This window comes from Myxocyprinus asiaticus, chromosome 13 (assembly GCF_019703515.2).
Source record: "Myxocyprinus asiaticus isolate MX2 ecotype Aquarium Trade chromosome 13, UBuf_Myxa_2, whole genome shotgun sequence".
Lineage (NCBI taxonomy): Eukaryota > Metazoa > Chordata > Actinopteri > Cypriniformes > Catostomidae > Myxocyprinus > Myxocyprinus asiaticus.
In genome coordinates this window covers 6,368,032-6,393,297 of record NC_059356.1, presented here as the reverse complement: position 1 = coordinate 6,393,297, position 25,266 = coordinate 6,368,032, and the positions used below count along the sequence as shown (strand labels likewise).

At 39.4% G+C, this 25,266-nt stretch overlaps 1 protein-coding gene across 1 annotated transcript in view; it reads right to left on the bottom strand.

The window, feature by feature from the left end:
- Positions 1-519: 519 nt before the first annotated feature.
- sdr42e2 (short chain dehydrogenase/reductase family 42E, member 2) overlaps positions 520-25,266 on the bottom strand; it is a 46,043-nt gene continuing 21,296 nt past the window's right edge. Inside the window, exon 11 of the mRNA XM_051714816.1 lies at positions 520-750. Coding sequence (XP_051570776.1) covers positions 520-750 — 231 coding nt within the window. The remainder of the gene's footprint in view (positions 751-25,266) is intronic.

The following is a 25,266-nucleotide window of genomic DNA, read 5'->3' as shown; positions in this document are numbered from 1 at the left end:
ACGTATAGAAAATGGAAGGATGGATGTTTTCCACACTGTTTTTCACTAAATGAACATATTTGAAACATTTATGAAAGATTTATGCACTAGTATCACACATAGCAATATGCACCAATAAATGATGTCTAAATAAACTGTTTACCTACATACTGTTTTTGCTAAAACATTTTAATAGATAAAAAATACCATGCAGAGACATTTTTTGAATTTTGAATCGATTCATTAAAATGGACAGATTGAACGTTTTGACAGTGTCCTTAATCAAGACACTTAATCTCAATCTAATAAGTGAACTGTGAGTCACTTTGAATAAAAGTATCTGCTAAATTCCCTCAGTTGGCTAGATGAGAGTTCACTGCATTGCTCACACCTGTCCATTCATATCAGTTCTGCTTTTTCTGGTTGAATTCCCACTTTCAGTCAGAAACGCGTCATATTAAGGAAGTAAAATAGGTTTTGAATGCCATTTCACATTGACTTTATGACTGATTTATGACTGAACATCCAGCCTGAAGAGGTTTAGTACTCCCACCTGGCAGAGCAGATCATGAGCGTGATGAATCCGATCAGAAGCAGCAGGAGCAGCAGGAAGAGGTATTGTGTGTTCGGAAGAGATGCAGCGGAGCGTGGCGGGCGGTTCCAAAGGTAGTGATCCACTGAGTCGGTCAGGCTGTACTTCAGAGGGCAGAAGCCAAGGTCTCGTCTTGCCTTCTCGATCTTAAAGGTGTGACTGACAGCGATGTTTCTCACCTGAGAGAGATGCAGAGGTCACAAGCTGTGTCAGGAGTGGAGAACACTGATCACCCGGACAGCAAACAAGCATTGAAACAATGTTAAGTCAATGTTGATGTGTGAACATTAATGGCATTTAATTAACATTACAATCTGGTGTTTATTCTACTAATGCTCGATTGAGTTTTAAATCAACAAAACCGACCTCCCTACCTTACATCTAAACCTAACAGTTAGTGTTAGAATAAGCAAACGTGAGATGAAAAACACAACCACGTCATTTTGTGGTGCTTCTATGACACTTTCGACTCACGTGAATCCCATGCTCTTCAGGACACGTAACCAGTCCTTTACATCACAAGTGCAACGCTCTATCAGTTGAGCTACGATGCAATTTGATCACACTCGGACAAGCTTGTAAATGTAGTTGGTTATGTAATGCAAACATTAAAATGAGTCATGCGCTATAGTAAAATGGTTTAGATGTCATAAGATAGCATTGTGTGAGAAATAGGGCGAAAGTGTTTATGAATTGATAATCTGCAGTTTTACTCATGATTTGAGTGAAAGGGGATAGAGATCATTGTTGTTTTAGCGCCTCCAGTGTTCATTTAACCAGGAAATTACTTTTACGTACAACCAGGTTGTGAATGCCACTGGTGGAGAAATTTAACAACATCCTCTCTCACATAATCTCCTCTCTTGATTTCATTCTAGAAAAAAAAAAAGTTACTTTTTACTTTATTAATACTCAAGTACAATTTAATGTGAATACTTTTTTACTTTCACTCAGGTATGTTTGTGGCTAGATACTTGGACTTTTAATTGAGTACAAGTTTCACTCAGAATCCATACTTTCACTTAACTATAATTTCTGAGTACTTTTTACACCCCTGCTGGCATGCATTGCTTCAAGGAAGGAAACGATCGTTTTGCACAGTGCTGCATGAAGTCGAACCCATCAAGGGCTGACCGTGCGCTGTATCTTATTTAATTTTCATAAGACTGCTAATTCTAAGCGCAATGTCCATGCAAGCGCAAGTGGGCATTGGTGGGAGTGTTTGTGCTAACTGTGGGTGTATGCATGCAAACTGAGGGTGTATTGTATGCTAATGAAGTATCACAAAGTGCAATTTGTTATTTTCCTGAGAAATAGGTCATTGCGCCAGTGGCGGCTTGTCAGAGGAGGAAAGGGAGGGTGAACCTCCTCAAAAATGTATTAAAAAAATGAACTAAATCAACAAAAGTAACTTTTATTTTACAACCCCAATGCCGAAAAAGTTGGGACAGTATGAAAAATGCTAATAAAAACAAAAAGGAGTGATTTGTAAATTATGTTCACCCTTTGCTATATTGAAAGCACCACAACTACACATTATATGATGTTTTACCTTGTGAATTTCATTTATTTATTTTTTGAATGTACAGTAATTTCCGTGCTGAGTGACTCCAGCCAGGTCTCCTAAGCAACCCAATTGGCCCGGTTACTAGGGAGGGTAGAGTCACATGGGGTAAACTCCTCGTGGTTGCTATAATGTGGTTCGATCTCGGTGGGGCGCGTGGTGAATTGAGCGTGGTTGCCGCGGTGGATGGCGTGAAGCCTCCACACGCGCTAGGTCTCCGTGGCAACGCGCTCAACAAGCCACGTGATAAGATGCGCGGATTGACGGTCTCAGACGCGGAGGCAACTGGGATTCATCCTCCGCCACCCGGACTGAGGCGAATCACTACGCGACCACGAGGACTTAGAGCGCATTGGGAATTGGGCAATCCAAATTGGGAGAAAAAGGGGAAAAAATCCCCCCCCCCCCAAACATTTTTTTTTTACAGTACTTTCAAATCAGATGATTGCAACACACTCCAAAAAAGTTGGGACAGTCAAGTGTTTACCACTGTGAAACATCACCATTTCTTCTAATAACACTTATTAAGCATTTGGGCACTGAAGACACAAGTTTGTTAAGTTTAGAAAGTGGAATTTTCCCCCCTTCATCCATTATGTAGGTCTTTAGCTGCACAATTGTACGGGGTCTTCGTTGCCATCTAATGCGCTTAATAATGCACAACATATTCTCAATTGGAGATGGTCAGGACTGCAGGCAGGCCAATCTAGCACCCGCACTCTCTGCTTATTCTGCCAGTATGTGGTTTGAAGTTGTCCTGCTGAAAATGCCGGGACGTCCCTGGAAAAGATGGTGCTGGATGGCAGTATATGCTGCTCCAAAATTTGTACATATCTGTCTGCATTAGTGGTGCCCACACAGATGTGCGAGTTACCCATGCCATGGGCACTGACACACCCCTGGCCCATACGGACACTGGCTTTTGGACCTGACACTGATAACAGCTTGGATGGTCCTTTTCCTCTTTGGCCCGGAGAACATGACGGCTGTGTTTTTCAAAAACTATTTGAAATGTGGACTCTTCTGACCAAAAAACACGGTTCCACTGTTCTACTTTCCATCTAAGATGAGACCGAGACCAGAAATGTCGGCAGCGCTTCAAGACAGTGTTGAAGTATGGCTTCTGCTTTGCATAGTAAAGTCTTAACTTGCATCTGTGGATGCAGCGGCGAATGGTTTTGACCATCAAAGGTTTACTAAAGTAATCCCAGGCCCACGTTCATGATATCCATTACAGATGAATGATGTTTTTTAAGACAGTGACGTCTGAGGGATCAGAGATCACATGCATTCAGAAGTGATTTTCGTCTTGCCCTTTATGCACTGAGATTTGACCAGATTCCTTGAATCTTTTAACTATATTGTGCACTGTAGAGGGTGAAATGCCCAAAATCCTTCCAATTTGTCCATTGTTCTCAAAGTGCTGGATTATTTGCTGAAGCATCTGTTGGCAAATTTACAAGTCTCGAATGATCCTTGCTCTTGAAGGACTAGGCAGTTTTTGGAGGCTCCTTATATACTATGGCACAATTGCCTCACCTGTTTAACATCTCCTGTTGCCTTGTTATTTTAACTCATCAAATTGTTATTTAGTCTTAAATTGCCCCTGTCTCAACTGTTTTGGAGCACTGCAATCATCTGATATGAAATTACTCTAAATAAAATAAAACAATGAAATTAACGAGCAAAACATCATATAATGTGTAGTTGTAGTGCTTTTAATATAACAAAGGGTGAATATAATTTACAAATCACTCCTTTTTGTTTTTATAAGCATTTTTCATACTGTCCCAACTTTTTCAGAATTGGAGTTGTAATTACGTAGTTTCTAACAATTGTGCATACCTTTGATAACTGTAATATATAGAGATGTATGTTATTTTCATTATTCTTTTATGTAGGTTAACCAAGGCGATAAAACATTGATTGCATTGCATGGAATGCCAGAGGATGAGGCTCCTCTCATTAGTAAATTGACCAATCAGAATGGATATTCAAATAATGCAACGTCATTTGCTTCTGTTAAAAATGCGTCCAAAAAAGGCAGAAGGGAAGCAAAATGAAATTTGCCTTCTTTCCACATTAATAACCAATCATAATCAAAATTTTTACCAGCCATCCCTTAAACCAGTTAGCTTTCATAATTACATTCAAGCAAGCCTGCTATTGGTTACTAATGATAAGAGCAGCTAAGCCTCACTGAAGCCAACATGGCTGAGATTATTACAAAACTATTTTGGGAAGCTACCATTTGATAAACAATTCAACCAACTCCAGAGCTCAATATTACACAACAGGGAGGACGGACCAGTTTCCACAGGTCTTTCTGTCATGACATATGCCACAAAAAAGACTGGATTACAGGATCTTCTGTGTTGGATGATTTTTTGTTGGCCTTGTCTACTGTTTGAACGGGACTCAGGAATTCCATGGGCGAAAGATGGATTCAACGATCTCAAAAACCTATCAAGAGGGATAGATAGATATGTCATATAAAAAGGTCATATATCATCTACTATAAAGCTGAATCTCTTTGGTAAAGTCAGAACTGACAAGGCCCTCAGTCAAGCTGTTGGATGCTGTTATCTCTCTTGGAATGCAGGAGCTCTCTTTTCATGGACATGATGAGTATGCCTCCAGCTCAAAGAAGGGAAATTTTGTAGAACTTGTTCATTTGTTGGCAGAATTTGACAACGCTCTAGCAGAAAATTTGGGCAGTGCAACAGTGTTCCGAGGTATGTCTAAGTCAATCCAAAATGACATAATTGACAGCATTGCTTGTGTCATACAGGACTAAGTACACACGGAGTCAAATGCTGCTCCTTTCCTCGCTGTCCAGGTTAATGACACCCTGACATTTCTTGTAAGTGTCAGTAAACCATCATAATGAGATGTTAATGAACAGGGAGTAATATGGGAGCGATTTATTGGATTTTCTTACATGAGTTTGGATAGGACTGCAGAATCCATTACTGCCGTAGTAATGCAGGCCATACAACAGTGCAGTTCAAATATCAAATTAACATGCCAGATTTACGATGGGGCGAGTTGTTTGAGTGGACAGCACAATGGTGTTTGTACTCACATGAAGTCCCAGTGCCCCCACACACTGTCATGCCCACAAATTAAATCTGGTTTTATCACAAGGAACTAGGGGTATCCAGGATGCAAAACTATTTTTGTGCGAATTTAAAATTTAGAAAGGTTGATGAATCTGTTTGTGTGCCTGGACACTCAGCTATGAACCTGGCTGGGACTATGACTGTGTTACGCAGAGCAGTTGTCTAAAACACAGCCTGCACAATTTTATGTTTTTATTTAATGTGCTTTTTGTTATTTTTGGCCATGCTGAGACACTGCTTCACGTCCTTCAGTCAAAAGCCCAAGACCTGAGACAGCCGTTTGACCGAATTGATGCCACCCTTAATTTTCTGAGAGACTTAAGAACTGAGACAAAATTTCAGGGCTTCTAGGAAAGTAATGTGGACTCTTTAGGACATGAAGACAACAAACACATGAGATTCCGACGCAGTAGGGATTATTTTGAGAAAGAATTTAACAGGAACAAAGACATTGACATTCGTGGTTCATATAGGTGAATGTACTGTGAAATTCTGGTTGCAATATTGTGTCAACTGGAAGAGAGGTTCAGTGACATGAAGAAAGTTTATTTCATATTCTTGATCATGCATGCACAGAATTTTCACAGACAAACAGGTTTCCATCTGCAGAGATCGAGGCTTTGATTAAAATGTATATGTTTTTTGACGAGTCAAGGCAAACGAATGAGATGCAAGTTGTGCAAGTTGAATGAACTATATAACAGGATGCAGACAGTGCAATAACCAGAGAAGAACCTCTGAATTACATTGCACTTCATCCAACCCATTAGTGCTTTGCGCACAAGATTAGCCTAGACTTAGCGCATGCTTGAACAAAAGTACCAAAACTTCATCGCCATTCATTGCCCAATGACTCCATGTATGATGTATCACATACAGTAGCACTGCGCTTAAGACACAGCACTCTTAAAATAGGGCCCCCTAATGATAGTTCAATGTCTCTTTCACCTAGGATTGCCACCCATCCCATTACATACGGGAGTGTCCCTTATTTAAAGATGAAATTATGCATCCCCTATCGAATCAATACGGAATGCGATTGATTGTGGAGGATGTGCACCACACCAAACTTTTACATTTAACTACGTGCCATGTGAAATCAAACTAATTTTGATTTACAGTAATAAACACCTATTTCCAGATTACTAGTAAAAATATTCTGACTGTAGACCACTTTACTGAGTTTGGAATGTGCAAGTAATAAAAGTTTGTTTCCTAGTCCATACAGATATTATTATCAATTCATCAAGGTCTTAATGATTTAAGTAATCTTTAGGAATATCTTAAGGCAAACAAACATTAGAACAGAACATATGGTATATTATATAGGAAGAAAGATTTGTCCATAATTTGTCTGAGTATTGGAGGTAGTCTTTCTAAAAAATAAATTATAGTATATGTAATGGAACTGTGTTGTCGCTTCTCCTAATCAGTGCTGTTAATAATTTATTGGGCTAATAGCTGTTGGAAAGGTTTGACTTCTGCTTTAAACTCTCAGTATAAAATTCTCAGTAGAATTCAGATGGATTGCATAAGTATTGTGTTATGCACCACAATTTCGAGGGAAGAATATTCCAACAAAACAGCCATGACAAAGATAAGAGGATCAAGAGAGGGCAGAAACCACGGAGGATCAGAAAATGGCAGAGACCACAGGGGATCAAGAGAGGGCAGAGACCACGGTGGAGCCGGTGGATGTCCAGAAGACCAGGGTGGAGTCGGCGGACAACCAGGAGACCAGGATGGAGCCAGCAGATGGCCAGGAGATAAAGGCGGACGGCCAGGAGACCAGGGAGAGCCAACAGAAGGCCAGGAGACATGGGGGGAGCCGGCAGATGGCCAGGAGACCACGGGAGATCAGGTGGACAGCCAGGAGATCACAGGGGATCTGCCTGATGGCCACGAGAACACAGGGGATCCGATGGACGATCAGGAGACTACGGTGTATCAGGCGACGTTGGAGATGATGGGGGAGCCAGAAGCCAACCAGGAAATCATGGTAGAGCTGGCAGACAATTAGTAGAACAGGGTGGAACCGGGAGGTGTGATGGTGACCAAGTTGGCGAGATTGAGGTCAGGGCAACAGGGGACTTGAGGGTAAGGACAAGGCAAAAGGGGGTGAGGGCAAAGTAGAGGTGGCTGGGGGCTGGGGCATGGTCAAAGTGACCGGAGATTTTGGCAAGGAAATTATTTTCTGTGGTAATCTCACCACGTGGGAGCCGACGGTGGAGCAGGAAACCATGAAGGATCAAGAGAGGGTAGAGACCAAAGTGGGGTCAGCGGATGACCAGGAGACCTGGGCGGAGATGGTGGATGACCAGGCGACCAGGGCGGATCTGATGGATGACCAGGAGACCAAGGTGGAGCCAGCGGATGGGCAGGAGACCAGGGGGATGCCGGCAGAAAGACAGGAGAACAGGGGGGAGCTGACAGACTGCCTGGAGACCGGGGGGAGTTGGCAGAAGGCTAGGAGACCACAGGATATCAGGTGGACAGCCAGGAGAACACAGGGGAGCTGGCGGATGATCAGGAGACCAGGGTGGAGCATGGGGTGCTGGAGACCACAGAGTAGCTGGCAGCCGACCAGGAGACCAGGCAAAAGTCAAAGTCGAGGCAGCTAGGGACTCAGGCAGGGTCAAGGCAACTGGGGACTTTGGCAGGGTCAAGGCTGATGGGGACTGGAGAAGAGTCAAGGCTGCTGGGGCTCGGGCAGGGTCAAGGTGGTCTGGGATGTATGTATGTGTATATACAATATATATATACTATAAGTTTATATACAGTAAATGCAGGTTTGTCTATGTGTGGGGGTGGGTGTGTGGGTGTGCATGTATGAGTATGTACACGCTTATATGTGTGTATGTGTATTAGTATGTACATAATGTATGTGTATGTATGTGTATGTATATGTATGTATATATGTATATATGTGTATACAGGTGCATCTCAATAAATTAGAATGTCATGGAAAAGTTCATTTATTTCAGTAATTCAACTCAAATTGTGAAACTCGTGTATTAAATAAATTCAATGCACACAGACTGAAGTAGTTTAAGTCTTTGGTTCTTTTAATTGTGATGATTTTGGCTCACATTTAACAAAAACCCACCAATTCACTATCTCAAATAATTAGAATATGGTGACATGCCAATCAGCTAATCAACTCAAAACACCTGCAAAGGTTTCCTGAGCCTTCAAAATGGTCTCTCAGTTTGGTTCACTAGGCTACACAATCATGGGGAAGACTGCTGATCTGACAGTTGTCCAGAAGACAATCATTGACACCCTTCACAAGGAGGGTAAGCCACAAACATTCATTGCCAAAGAAGCTGGCTGTTCACAGAGTGCTGTATCCAAGCATGTTAACAGAAAGTTGAGTGGAAGGAAAAAGTGTGGAAGAAAAAGATGCACAACCAACCAAGAGAACCACAGCCTTATGATTGTCAGCAAAATCAATTCAAGAATTTGGGTGAATTTCACAAGGAATGGACTGAGGCTGGGGTCAAGGCATCAAGAGCCACCACACACAGACATGTCAAGGAATTTGGCTACAGTTGTCGTATTCCTCTTGTTAAACCACTCCTGAACCACAGACAACGTCAGAGGCGTCTTACCTGGGCTAAGGAGAAGAAGAACTGGACTGTTGCCCAGTGGTCCTAAGTCCTCTTTTCAGATGAAAGCAAGTTTTGTATTTCATTTGGAAACCAAGGTCCTAGAGTCTGGAGGAAGGGTGGAGAAGCTCATAGCCCAAGTTGCTTGAAGTCCAGTGTTAAGTTTCCACAGTCTGTGATGAATTGGGGTGCAATGTCATCTGCTGGTGTTGGTCCATTGTGTTTTTTGAAAACCAAAGTCACTGCACCCGTTTACCAAGAAATTCTGGAGCAATTCATGCTTCCTTCTGCTGACCAGCTTTTTAAAGATGCTGATTTCATTTTCCAGCAGGATTTGGCACCTGCCCACACTGCCAAAAGCACCAAAAGTTGGTTAAATGACCATGGTGTTGGTGTGCTTGACTGGCCAGCAAACTCGCCAGACCTGAACCCCATAGAGAATCTATGGGGTATTGTCAAGAGGAAAATGAGAAACAAGAGACCAAAAAATACAGATGAGCTGAAGGCCACTGTCAAAGAAACCTGGGCTTCCATACCACCTCAGCAGTGCCACAAACTGATCACCTCCATGCCACGCCGAATTGAGGCAGTAATTAAAGCAAAAGGAGCCCCTACCAAGTATTGAGTACATATACATTAAATGAACATACTTTCCAGAAGGCCAACAATTCACTAAAAATGTTTTTTTTATTGGTCTTATGATGTATTCTAATTTGTTGAGATAGTAAATTGGTGGGTTTTTGTTAAATGTGAGCCAAAATCATCACAATTAAAAGAACCAAAGACTTAAACTACTTCAGTCTGTGTGCATTGAATTTATTTAATACACGAGTTTCACAATTTGAGTTGAATTACTGAAATAAATGAACTTTTCCACGACATTCTAATTTATTGAGATGCACCTGTATATGTAAACACTGCACTGGGGAACTCAGAAAGATTCAAGGCACAAGGGGACTCAGGAAGATTCAAGGCACTAGGGGACTCAGGAAGATTTAAGGTACTAGGGGAATCAGGAAAATTCAAGGCACTAGGAGACTCAGGAATACATGAAAGGAAAACACTCCAGAATGATGTTAACAGTCCCTGCATGTGAGACCTCCCATCTCTGGAAAATACACATTGTTATAAAAATTAAGGCCAATCCAATAAATGGATTTCAGATGGGAGTCATCCCAGTTTGACCGGCTTGCTATTGTACACAAACGAGCCAAGTAATCCAATAAAGGAAGTCCTGCCCAGCATAGTTCCCCAAATTCAGTTGCTAGATCCACAGTTATTCTGTAATGTATGTGTAACCCTTGTTATTTTAGCCTTTATTCTTTAGATAAGTGCTGCTCCTTTAATTAAGCAATGCCCTTTTAAGGAACTGAGCAGCTCATGCGCATATAGAGAGCTGCGGGAGGCTAACATTGTCCTGAACCAAACGTATGTTAAAGTGCATTTTGAGAAATTTACTTAGTGTAGATCTTGATTATTTTATTATATTGAGTTTAAAAAAGTTAATCAGTCTTTCTGTTCACGACTATTGAGCTTTGGAGGATATTTTTGATTGTTTTGTTGGTTTTTCCCTTTCAAGATATCCTAGTGAGTGTTTTTCACTTCCATCCGACTTGTATTATCATATTTTTATGCTTAAATGTTTTCAACAAATTTAGTTTAAACTGTTGATCAATCTTTCAGCCAATCCAGTCAAAACCAGTCAGGATATGACTTTATTTGAAGAAAAATGTCTAAGTTGCCTGTGTGTAGAATGTCTAAGGCTGTAGTGGGAGTGCATTTTTGTGTGTGCATGGGTTTTTAAGGGCCGCACATAGCACTGGCACAGACAAATAGACTTTACTTAAAGAGATATTTCACCCAAAAATTAGAATTCTCTTATCATTTACTCACCCTCATGCCATCCCAGATGTGTATGACTTTCTTTCTTCTGCAGAACACAAACAAAGATTTTTAGAAGAATATTTTCAGCTCTGTAGGTCCATACAATGCTCTGTAGGTCCATACAATGAAAGTGAATGGTGACCAGAACTGAGAAGGTCCAAAAATGACATAAAGGCAGCATAAAAGTAATCCATAAGACTCCAATGGTTAAATATTATATGATAAGTCTGGGTGAGAAACAGATCAACATTTTAGTCCTTTTTTTACTATAAATCTCCACCTTTGACCAGCCCGACCAGTAGATGGCGATATGCACAAAGAATGTGAATTGGCAAAAAAACAAAACAAAAAAACAAAAAAACAAAACAAAACAAAAGAAGAATGTGGAAGTGAAAGTGGAGATTTATGGTTAAAAATGACTTAGATGTTGATTTGTTTCTTACCACACCTATCATATCACTTCTGAAGACATGGATTAAACCACTGGAGTCTTATGGATTACTTTTATGCTGCCTTAATGTGTTTTTTAGAGCTTCAAAATTTTGGCCACCATTCACTTGCTTTGTATGGACCTACAGAGCTGAAATATTCTTCTAAACATATTTGTTTGTGTTCTGCAGAAGAAATAGTCACACATCTGGGGTGGAATACTTTAATACACTCTGTATTGGGTGTCCTCAAAACTGATTTTTAACTAGTTTGAGCAGGTTTCTGCAAATATATTTTTTTAATTCCATGCATAACGTCACCTTGTAATATAACATATGCTACTATAATACTCACTGTTTATGAATGTGAGCAGTAGTGAGATTTATTCTTGACTGTACAACAGGTAACAGGCTAAAGAACAATTCTCTCTCAAAATCTTTCACTCATTTCTCTCTAACACACACCCCGCGCCATGCTCGTGCACACACACCGAATCCCCCAGAAGGGCGGCTTTCCCATACTGATTCCAACATGAAGGCACAATCAAACTTAGTGCATTTATAACATCAGTGCATTCAAAACATTAGAATACTCGTGCATAATCTTAAAACACGCTACAATATCAATCAAATGTATGCCAGTTTTGTAACTACTAGGTCCCGTTGTGCACAGCAGACAAGAACATTTTCAAATTTTAAGTTCAAAAGTCCAAACTACACGGCACACAAGAACATAGCTGAATACGTATTAGCAACAAGAGTATAACACATCAGTATAATGTTAAATGGTACTGACAACTGTTAATATTAAACTGCTTGGTGGCAGCTTATAATAAACCAAACACATTACCACAAGATGCGCAGCTAGATGCTCCAATAGTTTCCAATACCATTGACCATGATGCTTGGCGTTGAGAAATATTTATAAATAATTATTACAGTATGCAGTTTTTAGGAAAACATATCCAAAAAAAGACAGAAATAAAAGAACAACCATTATCTAGACACCTACTTCCCACGGCCTTGCTACAAACCCCCCCATCAAACCAGCAGGCCACTTTTCGTGTTATATATATATATATATATAAGTTGTGCTCAAAAGTTTGCATACCCTGGCAGAAATTGTGAAATTTTGGCACTGATTTTGAAAATATGACTGATCATGCAAAAAAACTGTCTTTTATTTAAGGATAGTGATCATATGAAGCCATTTATTATCACATAGTTGTTTGGCTCCTTTTTAAATCATAATGGAAACAGAAATCACCCAAATGGCCCTGATCAAAAGTTTACATACCCTTGAATGTTTGGCCTTGTTACAGACACACAAGGTGACACACATAGGTTTAAATGGCAATTAAAGGTTAATTTCCCACACCTGTGGCTTTTTAAATTGCAATTATTGTCTGTGTATAAATAGTCAATGAGTTTGTTAGCTCTCACATGGTTCTCTCTCCAAACATAGCACTTATGGTTGTGACCATAAAGCTTTATTTTGGTCTCGTCACTCCAAATTACAGTGTGCCAGAAGCTGTGAGGGTTGTCAAGGTGTTGTCAGGCATATTGTAACCAGGCTTTTTTGTGGCATTGGCTTCTTTCTGGCAACTGGACTATGCAGCTCATTTTTGTTCAAGTATCGTCGTATTGTGCTCCCTGCCAATCAATGCCAAAATTTCACAATTTCTGCCAGGGTATGCAAACTTTTGAGCACAACTGTACATATATATGCACACAAACATTCATACATGCGTACATACCCCTACATACTCAACTGCAAACACACCTAGAAGCATACAGTGACTGAGCCCCTCTGACACATCCCGCCCAAAAGCCCGCAAAACCCTGTCTCCCAGCATGGCGTGGCACCCCACCAAAGATCGATGAGCATCTGTACCTTCCCTAGTAGGAGTGCCCAAAACCCTGATCTGTCCGGTCAGTGAAGCCCTGCCCTCTGCTCATAGGAGACTAATGTTTTCCTAATTTTAACTGCCATCACTAAACATCTGAGTGCCTTCCACCAGTGGCTTCATGATGTTGAGATCTTGCTTTGACAACCAGGAAAAGCTGAGGGACAGTTAAGTTGCTTCTCAGAATTAACTGTTATGATGTCGAGATTCATCTGCGACAAAGAAGGAAATGTATGTATATCTACATACAAACATCTGTCATCATATGCAAGTTGAACATATTACTAATATATATTGAATAATAGTATATGTGGCATTCAATCTCATCTGATATAGAGGGTTTTCAGATCAATGTCCCCAAGCGCACCACAGTAAGCATGGGGGAGAAACAACAATTTTTGCATTTTATAAAATAATTAGATAAACATATCTTAGAAAGACACACACGCAATATGTCAAATCAAAAGTATAACCCTATATAATCATAACTGTTTTCCTAGTGATTTTGTATGAGGCGTTCGTAGCATTCCATATTAGGAAGGTAGATTTTCGTCTACTTGGAAAAAGAGGATAAAAGGTGACCAGATTTTATCTATGTCCTGTTTTAATGTAGCAACAATTTCTTTTCCATCGATATGTGTTCCAATAATAAATCTGACCAATAATTGATGCTTAATGATTGTTTATTTTTCCAGTTTTGTAAAATAGCTTTCTTTGCAACTGTCAGAGCTGTATATATAGTTTAGTATAAAGCGATGTGGGATCAAGCTCTGATAAATCTCCAAGGACACAGAAGAAGTGGGAGAGGGGAATCTTGGATTTTATGATATAAGAGAGTTTATTGGTTACCTCTGCCCAAAAATTCTGTAATGGTGTGCAATACCATAAGGAGCGTGAATATGTATCAGGGATGTTAAGATTACATTGAGTTCAAGTTTCTGAATTAGATAAACCCATTTTGTGTTTCTTGTATTGTGTAATACGTGTTCTATTACTGGTTTTATATTAAATAAGTTGTAAATTTGTATTTTTAATAATTGAAAATGTTTTTTGTTTTTCTCCCCTTTTTCTCCACATAGCATGTGTGGAGGCTTCACGCTATTCTCCGCGGCATCCATGCACAACTTACCACACACCCCACCGAGAACGAACCACATTATAGCGACCACGAGGAGGTTACCCCATGTGACTCTACCCTCCCAAGCAACCAGGCCAATTTGGTTGCTTAGGAGACCTGGCTGGAGTCACTCAGCATGCCCTGGATTTGAATTCGTGACTCCAGGGGTGGTGGTCAGTGTCTTTACTCGCTGAGCTAATGAGGCCCCATAAAACAAATTTTTACAAATCAGACTCCAGAAGTTTGGGTCAGGAGAAAAAGTCAAATCTGATTCCCATTTACGAATAGGTAAAGAGATTGGATAATCTGTACTGAGAATCAGTCTATATAATTTGGATAATATTTGTTTGGAGGATGAAAAAGTCATAATTTGTATGACAAGAATATACTGTAGATGGTTGAAGTGTATTGAGGGTAATATTTATTTTGTTTTTGATGGTGTTTTTTATTTGTAAATATTGAATAAAATGTCTATTTGGGATTCCAAATTTGGATGATAAATCTTCGAAAGAAAGAAATTTGTTATCATGGAAAAGATGGAGGGGGTGTGTTATTCCACTTTGTTCCCACTTGCTAAAATAAAGTGTTAATTTGTTCTCACTCAGGATTATGCCAGGGTGGTGTACATGCAAGGTTGCATCTTTGAGTGTGTGATTTCTAGAATTTTCCACCAGGCTGTCAGAGTTGAGGAGATTAATATGTTTTTAAAACACTTGTGATGTTTGATATTTGTGCCAATGAAGGGTAAATCACCTAGTTTGGTATTATTGCATTCACCTTGTTCCAGTTCAAGCCATGAATTCTGAGAAGAGTTTGGATGTATCCATTTAATAAGATATTGTAACTGTTTTGCCAAATAGTATTTCAAATAAAATCAGGTGCGTCCAGTCCTCCCTGCAGTTTATTTTTCTGAAGAGTGGATAGGCTGATTCTTGCCTTCTTATTTTTCCAATAAAAGTGGGATATAGCTGAGTTTAGTGATTGGAACCATTTATTTGTGAGTTTTACAGGAATCATTGAGAATAAGTAGTTAATTTGAGGAAGGATTTTCATTTTGACAGTTGCAGTCCGTCCCATTAGAGAGAGTGGTAAACTATTCCAGCGTTTTAGTTCATTGTTTATTTTAGTTAATAACAGAGTAAAATTGAAAATACAGTGATCTGACATCCTGGGGGAAACGTGAATACCCAAATATTTGATATTGCCATTCGGGAGTGAGAAATGTGAGTGTTGGGTGAAGGATTCCATGAGCTGCTTGTAATAGGAAGTATTGTTGATTTTGTCCAGTTTATAGTGTAATCGGAGAGCGGAGAAAAAACTCTAATGTGATTAAATGCTTCTGTCAAAGATTTTAACGGGTCTTCGAGGTAGAGTAAGACATCATCTGCGTACATTAATTTTGTGTTCTGAATTTGTAGATAGTATACCTTTTATCTTGTGATTTTGATGAACAGCAGCAACGAATGCCACCCACACACTATACGGCTTTCAAAGTCGTCGGATTGCTGTTCTTTTCACACTACACAACTGTCTGTCTATAATGCCGTATTTTGAAGTTGCTGTGGTTTGCACATTACATGAGGGATCGGTGACAGGGGGTCACACATTACAAAACATTTCACTAGAAAGAATCCCCGACAACTCTTGTCTGGTCTCCAAACTATGTTTCACAACGCGATAAATGATACAGGAAATGACGTATGATCACACGCGAGACTGGAGTTCTTCTCTCTAAAAATGGTGGTCAGCAAGAAGCTTGCGATCCAAGTTGTTTGTGCACTGATCTGCAGTGAAAAAACACACAAAACAATAATAATATGGAGGAGAGAAAGGTTAGGGAGAAGCGGGCAGCAAGGATTGTCTGTTTCTGCAGACATGTTTGTACTTTGTTTTTGTTTCAAATAATTGAAAAGCTTATGTGTATGTGAATTTATTCTGAGAGAAACTCTTTTTAAGCCAATTTATTATTGTGCTCACCATACAAATAGATGCATGATAAGACTGGGTTCAGGGAGCTGCTGCAGATGACACATCAAAACACATTTCACTCTGCAGGACTTGGAGTCACGGACAGGTCTAGATATTTAACCTGCTAAATATCTCTTAGGCATCTGCGACACATCGGCGCATCTCTCAGATCATGTCTTTGAAACACATAGCAATCATCGCTCATGGGAGCAAGCACCAATTTGCCTCTGATTTCGCACTTTTGTCGGCGATCTCCATTAACTATCGGTGAGTAACAGTGTAATTGTGACAGACGTTTCGGCACTCAGTGGGGCTAAATGGTTCTCTGTCATGGATCTTAAATCTGGATACTATCAAACAGAAGTTGCCGAGGAAGACAAGCATAAAACTGATTTTGTGTGCCCTCTTGGCTTCTGGGAGTTCAACCGTATGCCCCAAGGCGTGACAAATGCACCTTGTACCTTCCAACGGCTTATGGAAAAGTGTACTGGAGACCTACATTTGAGTGAAGTACTCGTGTTCTTGGACGACCTCAAACAGGTGATATTTAAAACGTTTTTTAGGCTTTGCTGGGTATTATCAGTGTTTTGTCGAGGGTTAACCTAAAATAGCCAAGCCGCTAAATTTTCTAACCGCTGGATATAGTCCTCCAAGAAAAAGGGGAAAGGCTTACAAAAGAGAGAAAAACACTCTTGTGAAACCCAATGTACCTTTTGGTGAAGAGTGGACAGTTGAGTGTAATGAAGTATTCAGGACTCTGATTAAGAAACTGACATCCACACCAATTTTTGCCTTTGCAAATCCCAAACTTCCTTATGTTTTACACACAGATGCCTGTAGAGAAGGGCTAGGTGCTGCTCAAGAACAAAAGGGTAAGCTTTGGGTGACAGACTATGCCAGCAGAGGGCTGTCTAAAAGTGAGAGAAACTAACCCACACATAAGTAGCCTAGAAATGGGCTGTCTATGAAAAGTTCAATGACTACCTTTATGGCACCGAATTTACCGTTCTTACAGACAATAACCCGTTGACATATGTGCTGACCACAGCAAAACTTGACGCTGCCTTGTGACACTATCAACATACAGATTCAATATAAAGTACAGAGCTGGATCTGATAATAAAGATGCTGATGGATTGTCCAGGAGACCCCAGGATCCACTTGAGGAAGATGATGCTTTCCTTAGAGGGTAAAGGTCTATTGAAGATCTAAAACAGCGGTTGCTTGAAAAGAATGAGGTGGTTTCCAATGAGGTGGTCTCTGCTTTATGTCAGCATCTCTCAGCTGCCTTGTCGACTAATGTTTCCGAAGTGCCAGAATTCGTCGTTCTGGCCGAGTCCTTAGCTATAGATGCTTCTTCAGTCCCAAAAAGCTTTGCCTGCTCAGGTTATGAGACCATACATGGAATGACCTATGATTAATAGTATCAAGCACAGAGAGAGGATTCATCTCTGAGAAGGATCATCTCTTTTGTGGAACAAAATGAAAAACCAGCCTTGAACCCCAGAAGTCAAGTTGCTCCTAAGGGAATGGAACAGGCTTGAACTACAAGATGGAGTTTTGTACAGGTAGTGTACAGACCATGGTTCCATGCTTAAACAACTGGTTCTGCATCAACAATACAGAGAAAGAGCCTTAAAAGATGTTAATGATGATGCAGGCCATCTTGGTTATGAACATGCCCTCAACTTAGCTCGTGCCATATCTTATTGGCCTGAGATGGCTAAAGATATTGAGAAAAATGACGCATGTGTGAGAGATGCATTAGGAGGAAAGAAAATCCCCAAAAAGCAGCTCCTATGGAAACCATACAGACAACTTTCCCACTTTAATTAGTGTGTATGGATTATCTGTCTCTTGAGCCAGACGGTCACAACACCAGAAATATATTGGTCATCACTTATAATTTTACCAAATTTGCTGTGGCAATACCAAGAAAAGACCAGAAAACAAAAGCACTCTGGGAGAACTTCTTTGTCCACTATGGGTTCCCAAGTCATCTCCTTAGCAACCCAGGAAGAGACTTTGAATCTCACACCATCAGTGAACTGTGTACCCTCACAAGAGCAGGTGAGAAGGTGAGAACACCTTATCATCCTCGTGGAAACCCAGTTGAGAGGTTTAGCAGAACTCTGCTGAGTATGCTCTGAACCCTAGAGGAGAAAGACAAATATCACTGGAGAGACTTCTGCCAGAGGAGGAGCTGCTGTCATCCACCAGGAAGGGAGGAGCCATTCTGGGGTCGGAGGACTCCCTGCCGTCCGCCCGGCGAGGAGCGGCTGTTGTCCACCAGAGGACGGAGGAGTGGCTGAGGACCAGGCGACAGTGTGTCTGGGGACCAGCGAGCAAGTTTTTCTCTCTCTCTCTGTGTCCCTCACGCTCGCCCTTTCCCTCTCCCCTCTCACTCTCCTAATGTCTCCCCAGGTTCCCAGGAGGCAGAGTGGACCATCGGCTGGCAGAATGGTCGGAAGGGCAGTGTCTCCCTTCCAGAGATGAGGGGGGAGTAAGTCAGTCCGGATGGCGCCCCGGCCTGAATCTGGCAGGGGAGGACTGTGACGAGGAGGAGGGCCGAGTCTCGTAATCAGCTTAAATCAATGAAAATTGACTGCGTGGATCTCAACTTTGAAAGATAATTGGACCGAGAGGGCCCTAAAAGAAAATTGGCCCCGGGGCTCTTGCTAGTCATAATCCGACCCTGGAGTGGGAATGTTCAACGTAAAATAAACACAGTCAGTTTTGTATATTATGTGAGTGAATATGTAAAACAAAATTGACAGAGAAGGTTTAAACTGAATTTTGGATTATGTCATATAAAAAGAAATGCTGTAATGTTGAAAATACCTGTAGCTTTACATTTATTGTGAACAACGTCAATTTTCTTGTAATGAGATAGCAATTTCTTGTTCTTGTAATTTTATGAAAATTTGCATTTATGCAGTTTTTCTGACACCCTGTTCTTTGGGTGAATCATCTATGAACTAATTTGCACTTCTCCGGGTGGACATTCCTCCAGTTGGTATCAACTCTTCATCATCTATCATCTTTTCATCATCTCATCTTCACTACTGGACTGCGTATCACCATTCCTAAGGGAGTGGTAGGACTGGGACATTTTATAAACTCACACACTATACAGAATTGAATACCTTAAATTTTATTTCAATTTTATTTGGTTTCATTTTCTTTGTAAGACTTGTTGTAATTTGTTATCTGTCACTGAGATCCTAACTCTCTATTTGGAAATCATTCAAATTTACTGTGAAACTTAATAGCTCAAATTGTGTTATGGTTTAAACACTACAGGAAAAAAAGAAAACATACAAAATAATTCACAGCACAATATATTACTCTTCAGTGTGCAAAAGTTATTGTGTGGGGTGTTATTTTTTTATATATATATTTTTACTCACCTGGGGTGAGTGTGATATATGTATAATAGAAGTACCTGGCCTATAAAAAAAGAGGGGAAAAAATCCCCATCTCCTTGAATGAACGAACCTAGTCTCTTGATACTTGGAGTTAGATCATATAGCCCTGCAATAGCTTGGAGACCAGGGGTTACATAAGGAGTCTGGAGAAGCAAGGTGCGGCTCTAAGTGCAGCTTTAATAAAAGGCAAAATAAAATACAAAAACAGAACACTCCAACAAAACAGCCATACAAAAACATGAAACAAGGCAGAACTTTAAAATATATGGCACACAATAAACCTAGCACCCTCTACTAGACACTAGGGAACGTCCCATATATGACACATGTGAACATGATTTTAGTGATAAAATCACTCCCTAAACTTAGTGTAAAGTTATATCCAATATTACAACTTTGTTGCCATGGCCACGCAACACTGTAAACCTTTAGCAATTTTATCACACTTAAATCATATAGTACAAATGTTATCACACTATAGTCATGATAACATTTATAATGTTTACATCTTGTGGCTATGCTCTTGATGTTATTTGAATGTTTATGGACTGGCTCCATTCACTTCCACTGTAAGTGCCTTAATATAACTGCTATTTGTGCTTATTTTTAAATAAACGAGGGAGTCAAAATTATTTTCTGTGGTAATCCACATTAAGCCACAAACACTCTTGTATTGAACCTGGAAAATTCCATTAAGAAATGTATAACTATTAGATCATATCATTTATAATTTAATGAGAGCAGTATTTCTCTGGCTCAAAACCAATAAATGAATCTCAATTAGCATTTAACATTAAACTTAATTATGCCGTCTTGCTTAAGTTTCAACAAATAAAATTATACATGCTGACAGTAATGCACTAACAATGGAAATCTAAGGGGCTAGCTAGAGGATTTAAAAGGAGAACTGTGCAGCTCATGTTTTGTTAAGGCACTGACATAAATCATTCATTTTAAATGTGTCATTTGAGCTGTAAAACTGTTTAAATCATGCTATTCAAGGGGGACAACAATTTCGTTAGGAGGATGATTGTAAGGTAATGAATTAAATTAAGTTTGTTCCTCACACAGAGTTATTTTATGCCTTCAGAATATACCGTATAGAGTTGCATGTCCTACTTTTATGGTGCTTTTTATGTCTATTTTTCTGTTATTTACTAGGAAGTTACACAGGCTTGGAGACATGGCGCCCCTGTTTTAAGAGCGCTTATGGCCATGACGTTTTGGTATTTTCTTGCAAGTAAGTGCTAAGTCTAGGCACAAGTGGGTTTGGTGAAATTGCTAATGGGTAGGGTCAAGTGCAATTTAATTCTGAGGTTCCATTCAGTCCATTCCCTGTCAAGCACCAGCGATATAAACAAAGACAGCACATTCATGAGAAGTTTGTAGTATAAATGGACTCTATGCCATTAATTAGAAGAATAGAAATATGGACTTCTGGGTTCTTTTGTGCATTAACTGCATCCTTGTTGAATGTCAGGCATATTTTTATGCCAGTGACAAGCTTCTTTTAAACGCATGGAAAATGTGATTCTTGCTAGCACTTCACTTCTACCAGTTGAGTTATGAGACTTAAACCAAAAATATTTCTAAATCCAAATTACACTTCAAATGAAATGAAAATATAATCAAAATAATGAAGTGGTCAAAAAAATCAAACAGTTACCTCCCCAAATCAATTTTTTGCTTTAAAAATCACTTTACATCAACTGTTGGAAAAATATAATTGTAAATATAAACATAAAAATAATGAAGGCTTCATTAACATACAATACACCCGCAGTTTGCGCGCATACACCCTCAGATAGCACACCCATGCCCATTTGTGTTGTGCGCTGGCACGAAAATTGAGCTTAGAATTAGTGCTCTCACGAAAATTAGATAAGTTTGTAGCACACATTCATTGTGCGTTGCACTTCACTTAATAGAGTCCTGTGAGTAAATTATTATTTTTTTGGTGAACTCAACTGAGAGATATGGCTTCAGGTTTTGGCTTCACCAGATTATATTCTGAGGGCTTTTTATCTACTAATGCCTTTAATGACCTCCTTTTACCTGGCATTACTTTTACATAAAGCTGCTCTGCATCCTTGTGCTCTCCTGGCATGATGCAATGCCGCCATAGTCTCTCTCCCCTTACCAGCCTACAGATTGGGTAACTACATGGAAAATCTCCACTGAGCCAAAAGCCAGGGCAGGTCTTGTCTTACCCACCGACCCAACACACTGCTATCTAAACCAATACACCGGGGCCACAGGAATTATCTTAAAACATTTCCCTGCGTGACCCATCATATTTCATTATATTTTATGGGAATAGTTCTGTTTCTTCTTATTTTTAATATCAGTGATGTACACTGGAATGTTCTGTGTTATATTTGATGAAGTTTAATTAATGTTTATTGCATTATTTAAATGTCACGTGTTACTCTGATGGTGTTTAGTGTTTGTGTGAGTGTCTCTACATGTTTATTGGTCATTGCTCCTGGAAGAGCCTTTATTGAGGAACTTCATGTCATCATGTGCCCTTCTGTAATTACTTCGGTGATTAACAATACCTCATAAAGTGAAAAGCAGATTTTTACAGTTTCAGAAGGTTAATATATTAAGTTTATCATTTAATAATATAAACAACGGTAATGCACCATAAAATATACAGGCATCAAAATTACATCCCGTAAAGCCTGAAACGCGGTTACCGTGTTTTTTACAGTGAATTTCTAGCAACCACAGCTGCCAGTTTTTTACCGTAAATTTAACAGGATTTTTTTTTACAGTGTAGGGGTGTACCTGTATGAACTGCGCTTAAGGTGTGCGTGCTTCTCATCAATGTCACTGCATGATGATATCATACACACTTAAGATGTTTAGTGAAATTTTTGTGCATGAACATAAATGCGCTTTTTTACATTTTGAGATCCGGCGGTTCTTTCCGTTTAAAGCCACTCAAAACCGACAGTGTTTGATTGACTGGTGAGGGGTGGTGCTTCGCTGCTGTTTGGGATGCATTATGACGGATGTTGTAGTGTTTACAAATGTGTTTTCATGCATTTCTAACAACCTTTAAATGTGGTTTGAGCGATCTGATCACTTTTGCAGCATTATTACTACGTTTCCCATATTTACAATGACACTTCTTATTATCTGCAGGAGGGTGCAAGGTGGTCTGTTGAAAATTTCAGAGAAAATAAATGATAATAAAATAGTAATTTATAAATGATTAAAAAGCACAAAGGTTAATAAAAAGTTACTTAAAAGTTAACAAATTTGACATCAGTGTGTACCTGTACTTTCTGACTGATTAGAAGATTAAACATGGTTATATTATTCAATCCCAAGTTTTTAACATTAAGAAATAAAACCTAATCTGCATATAATTTTGTGATTTTATTTATTTATTAGAGTTTATCCCTCCTTTAATATAATAACTCCTTTAATAATTTTCTAGATTAATATTTCAATCCTTTATTTTTGTAGACTTTAGTACAATGACAATATAAAAGCCAATTATTTAATTTGGCAAGCAACATATTGCCTAATAGCTTATCACACAGTATAAATGTATCTTTACACATACAAATATAAACAGCAGTGAAAGAGGGATCCCTCGCAAAGGCATCAAGATATCTGGGGGTCTTTGCATCAAAAATGTTGAAAACCCCTGATGTGGATGTTATTGTACATCTTGCAACTGTGACAAGAGGGGGGCATCTTTGTAAGAAGTACTGTCCAAAAAAACAAGAAGGTACATTGCAGGACCACAACTGCATAATGCATAATGACAGAAAGTTTATTTTGGTTGAACTATATTTATAGTTTAAGCTTTCTTCGAAGAATGAAAAATTCGATGTTTGGAATATTTTGAGGTGGAACGTGTTTTGGAAAGTAATGATCATAGCTGCCACTTTATAAAACAGACTGTGCCATCTAGTGGACAGAAAACTACAACACACACATAATGTATAGCCTAATGCAAACAACATACAGTTTAATGTATCACACTTTGAAAATGTATCGGATATTGGATATAAAAGTGTACGATTTTGAGAGTGAAATGGAGCCTGTGTGATTGACAGGCTCATTTCCTGATTTTGTGTGTGTCTTTCCTCAGTGCCACTTCACCTGTCCGTCTCAACCTAAAGTTGCAGCAAGGAGCTGGCGCTCATGTTTTATTCAGAAAGCAATCATCAAACCTGCTGCCATCTGACCAGAATCACCCCCTTCAGTCCGTGGCTTGTGTTTCTCATGAATAATTTATGACACAGCGGCAGTCCACACCCAGCTCTACTAACTAAACTCTCTCTTTCTGATTTTACACTAATTTGATTGTTGCCCTTTCATAGAGGTGGACGGTATGACTAAAAACCATATATACTGTATATATATTTGCATTATGTAACACATGAGCTAAAAACATACTAATATTATAAAATGGATAGTTCAAACACTGAATTCTGATTGGATGAGCCACTTGAAGCAATAGTAAAATACATAACTATACACACACACCTGTGACGCACATCAGTTAAATTCTATATTAAATACGACAAGTTATGACGTTTGCTAACTCTCAACTGTACCTCTTTCATTAATTCAAGTGCAAGAGTTGTAGAGCTGCTGTCTATGTTAAGGAGAGTTAGTAACTAGGTAGTGATGGTAATCTAAGCTGCCACACTATAACAGTTGCCATAGCACCAGTGCAGCACACACATATCTACCAGTAGGGCTGGACAATATAGCGAGAATATATATATATATATATATATATATATATATATATATATATATATATATACTGTATATACAGGTTTACGGGACTTCAAGATGCTTTCATTTTTAAATAATTCAGCATTTAACTTGTGTAAGTATTGTCTGCACACCAGAGCAAAAGGGGGAAAAAACATTGGCTCACCGTTTATCCAGTGCTGAAACTTTGCCAGATTAAAAACAATCTGGAAAAATGTGTAACAGTCACATTAAGTCCTCTTTGCAACCTGAACTTCATCAGAATGTCGGTTTGTGACAGCAGCGCTGAAAAAGCTTGATGCAGCGCAACAAATGGTGACACAGAACACAGGTGTCTTGAGATGCATTTATAAATATTAAAGTTCTTTTAAAATTAACACTGTGTCTAAAACAAAATGTGACGGTCCTGCGCAGTACACTGAAAAAAGTGAGCAAAGACTTCCGTCCAGTGCATGATTACATGGCCTCGACACACTTGTGAACAGCCCTTAACTCACCCTATAGCCTACTTGAAAAACTGGCCCGAACCTGGCCCAAAACCTGTAGGTTTGTCGGGTACCGTCAGACTCAGATCGGGTTGAAGACCTCTAAACCGAATATTGATTTTGGTATCTGAATACCATGCACATCCCTATTAATAACGCATGATTTTGGATTGGTTCATCATTTAAAAGTACTTATAATTGGCTGTGTAATCATTGCTCCAAACTTTTCTTCTGTCAATTTGAAAAATCCAACCAAATTTGCCAAGCGTCCTATAGTGCATAAAGGTGAACATAACATCATGGGGTCCTGCATGGTGTACCGGCCCATCTCAGTTCTTAATCCGTCCTTGTATATATATATATATATATATATATATATATATATATATAAACTCAGCAAAAAAAAGAAACGTCCTCTCACTTTCAACTGCTTTTATT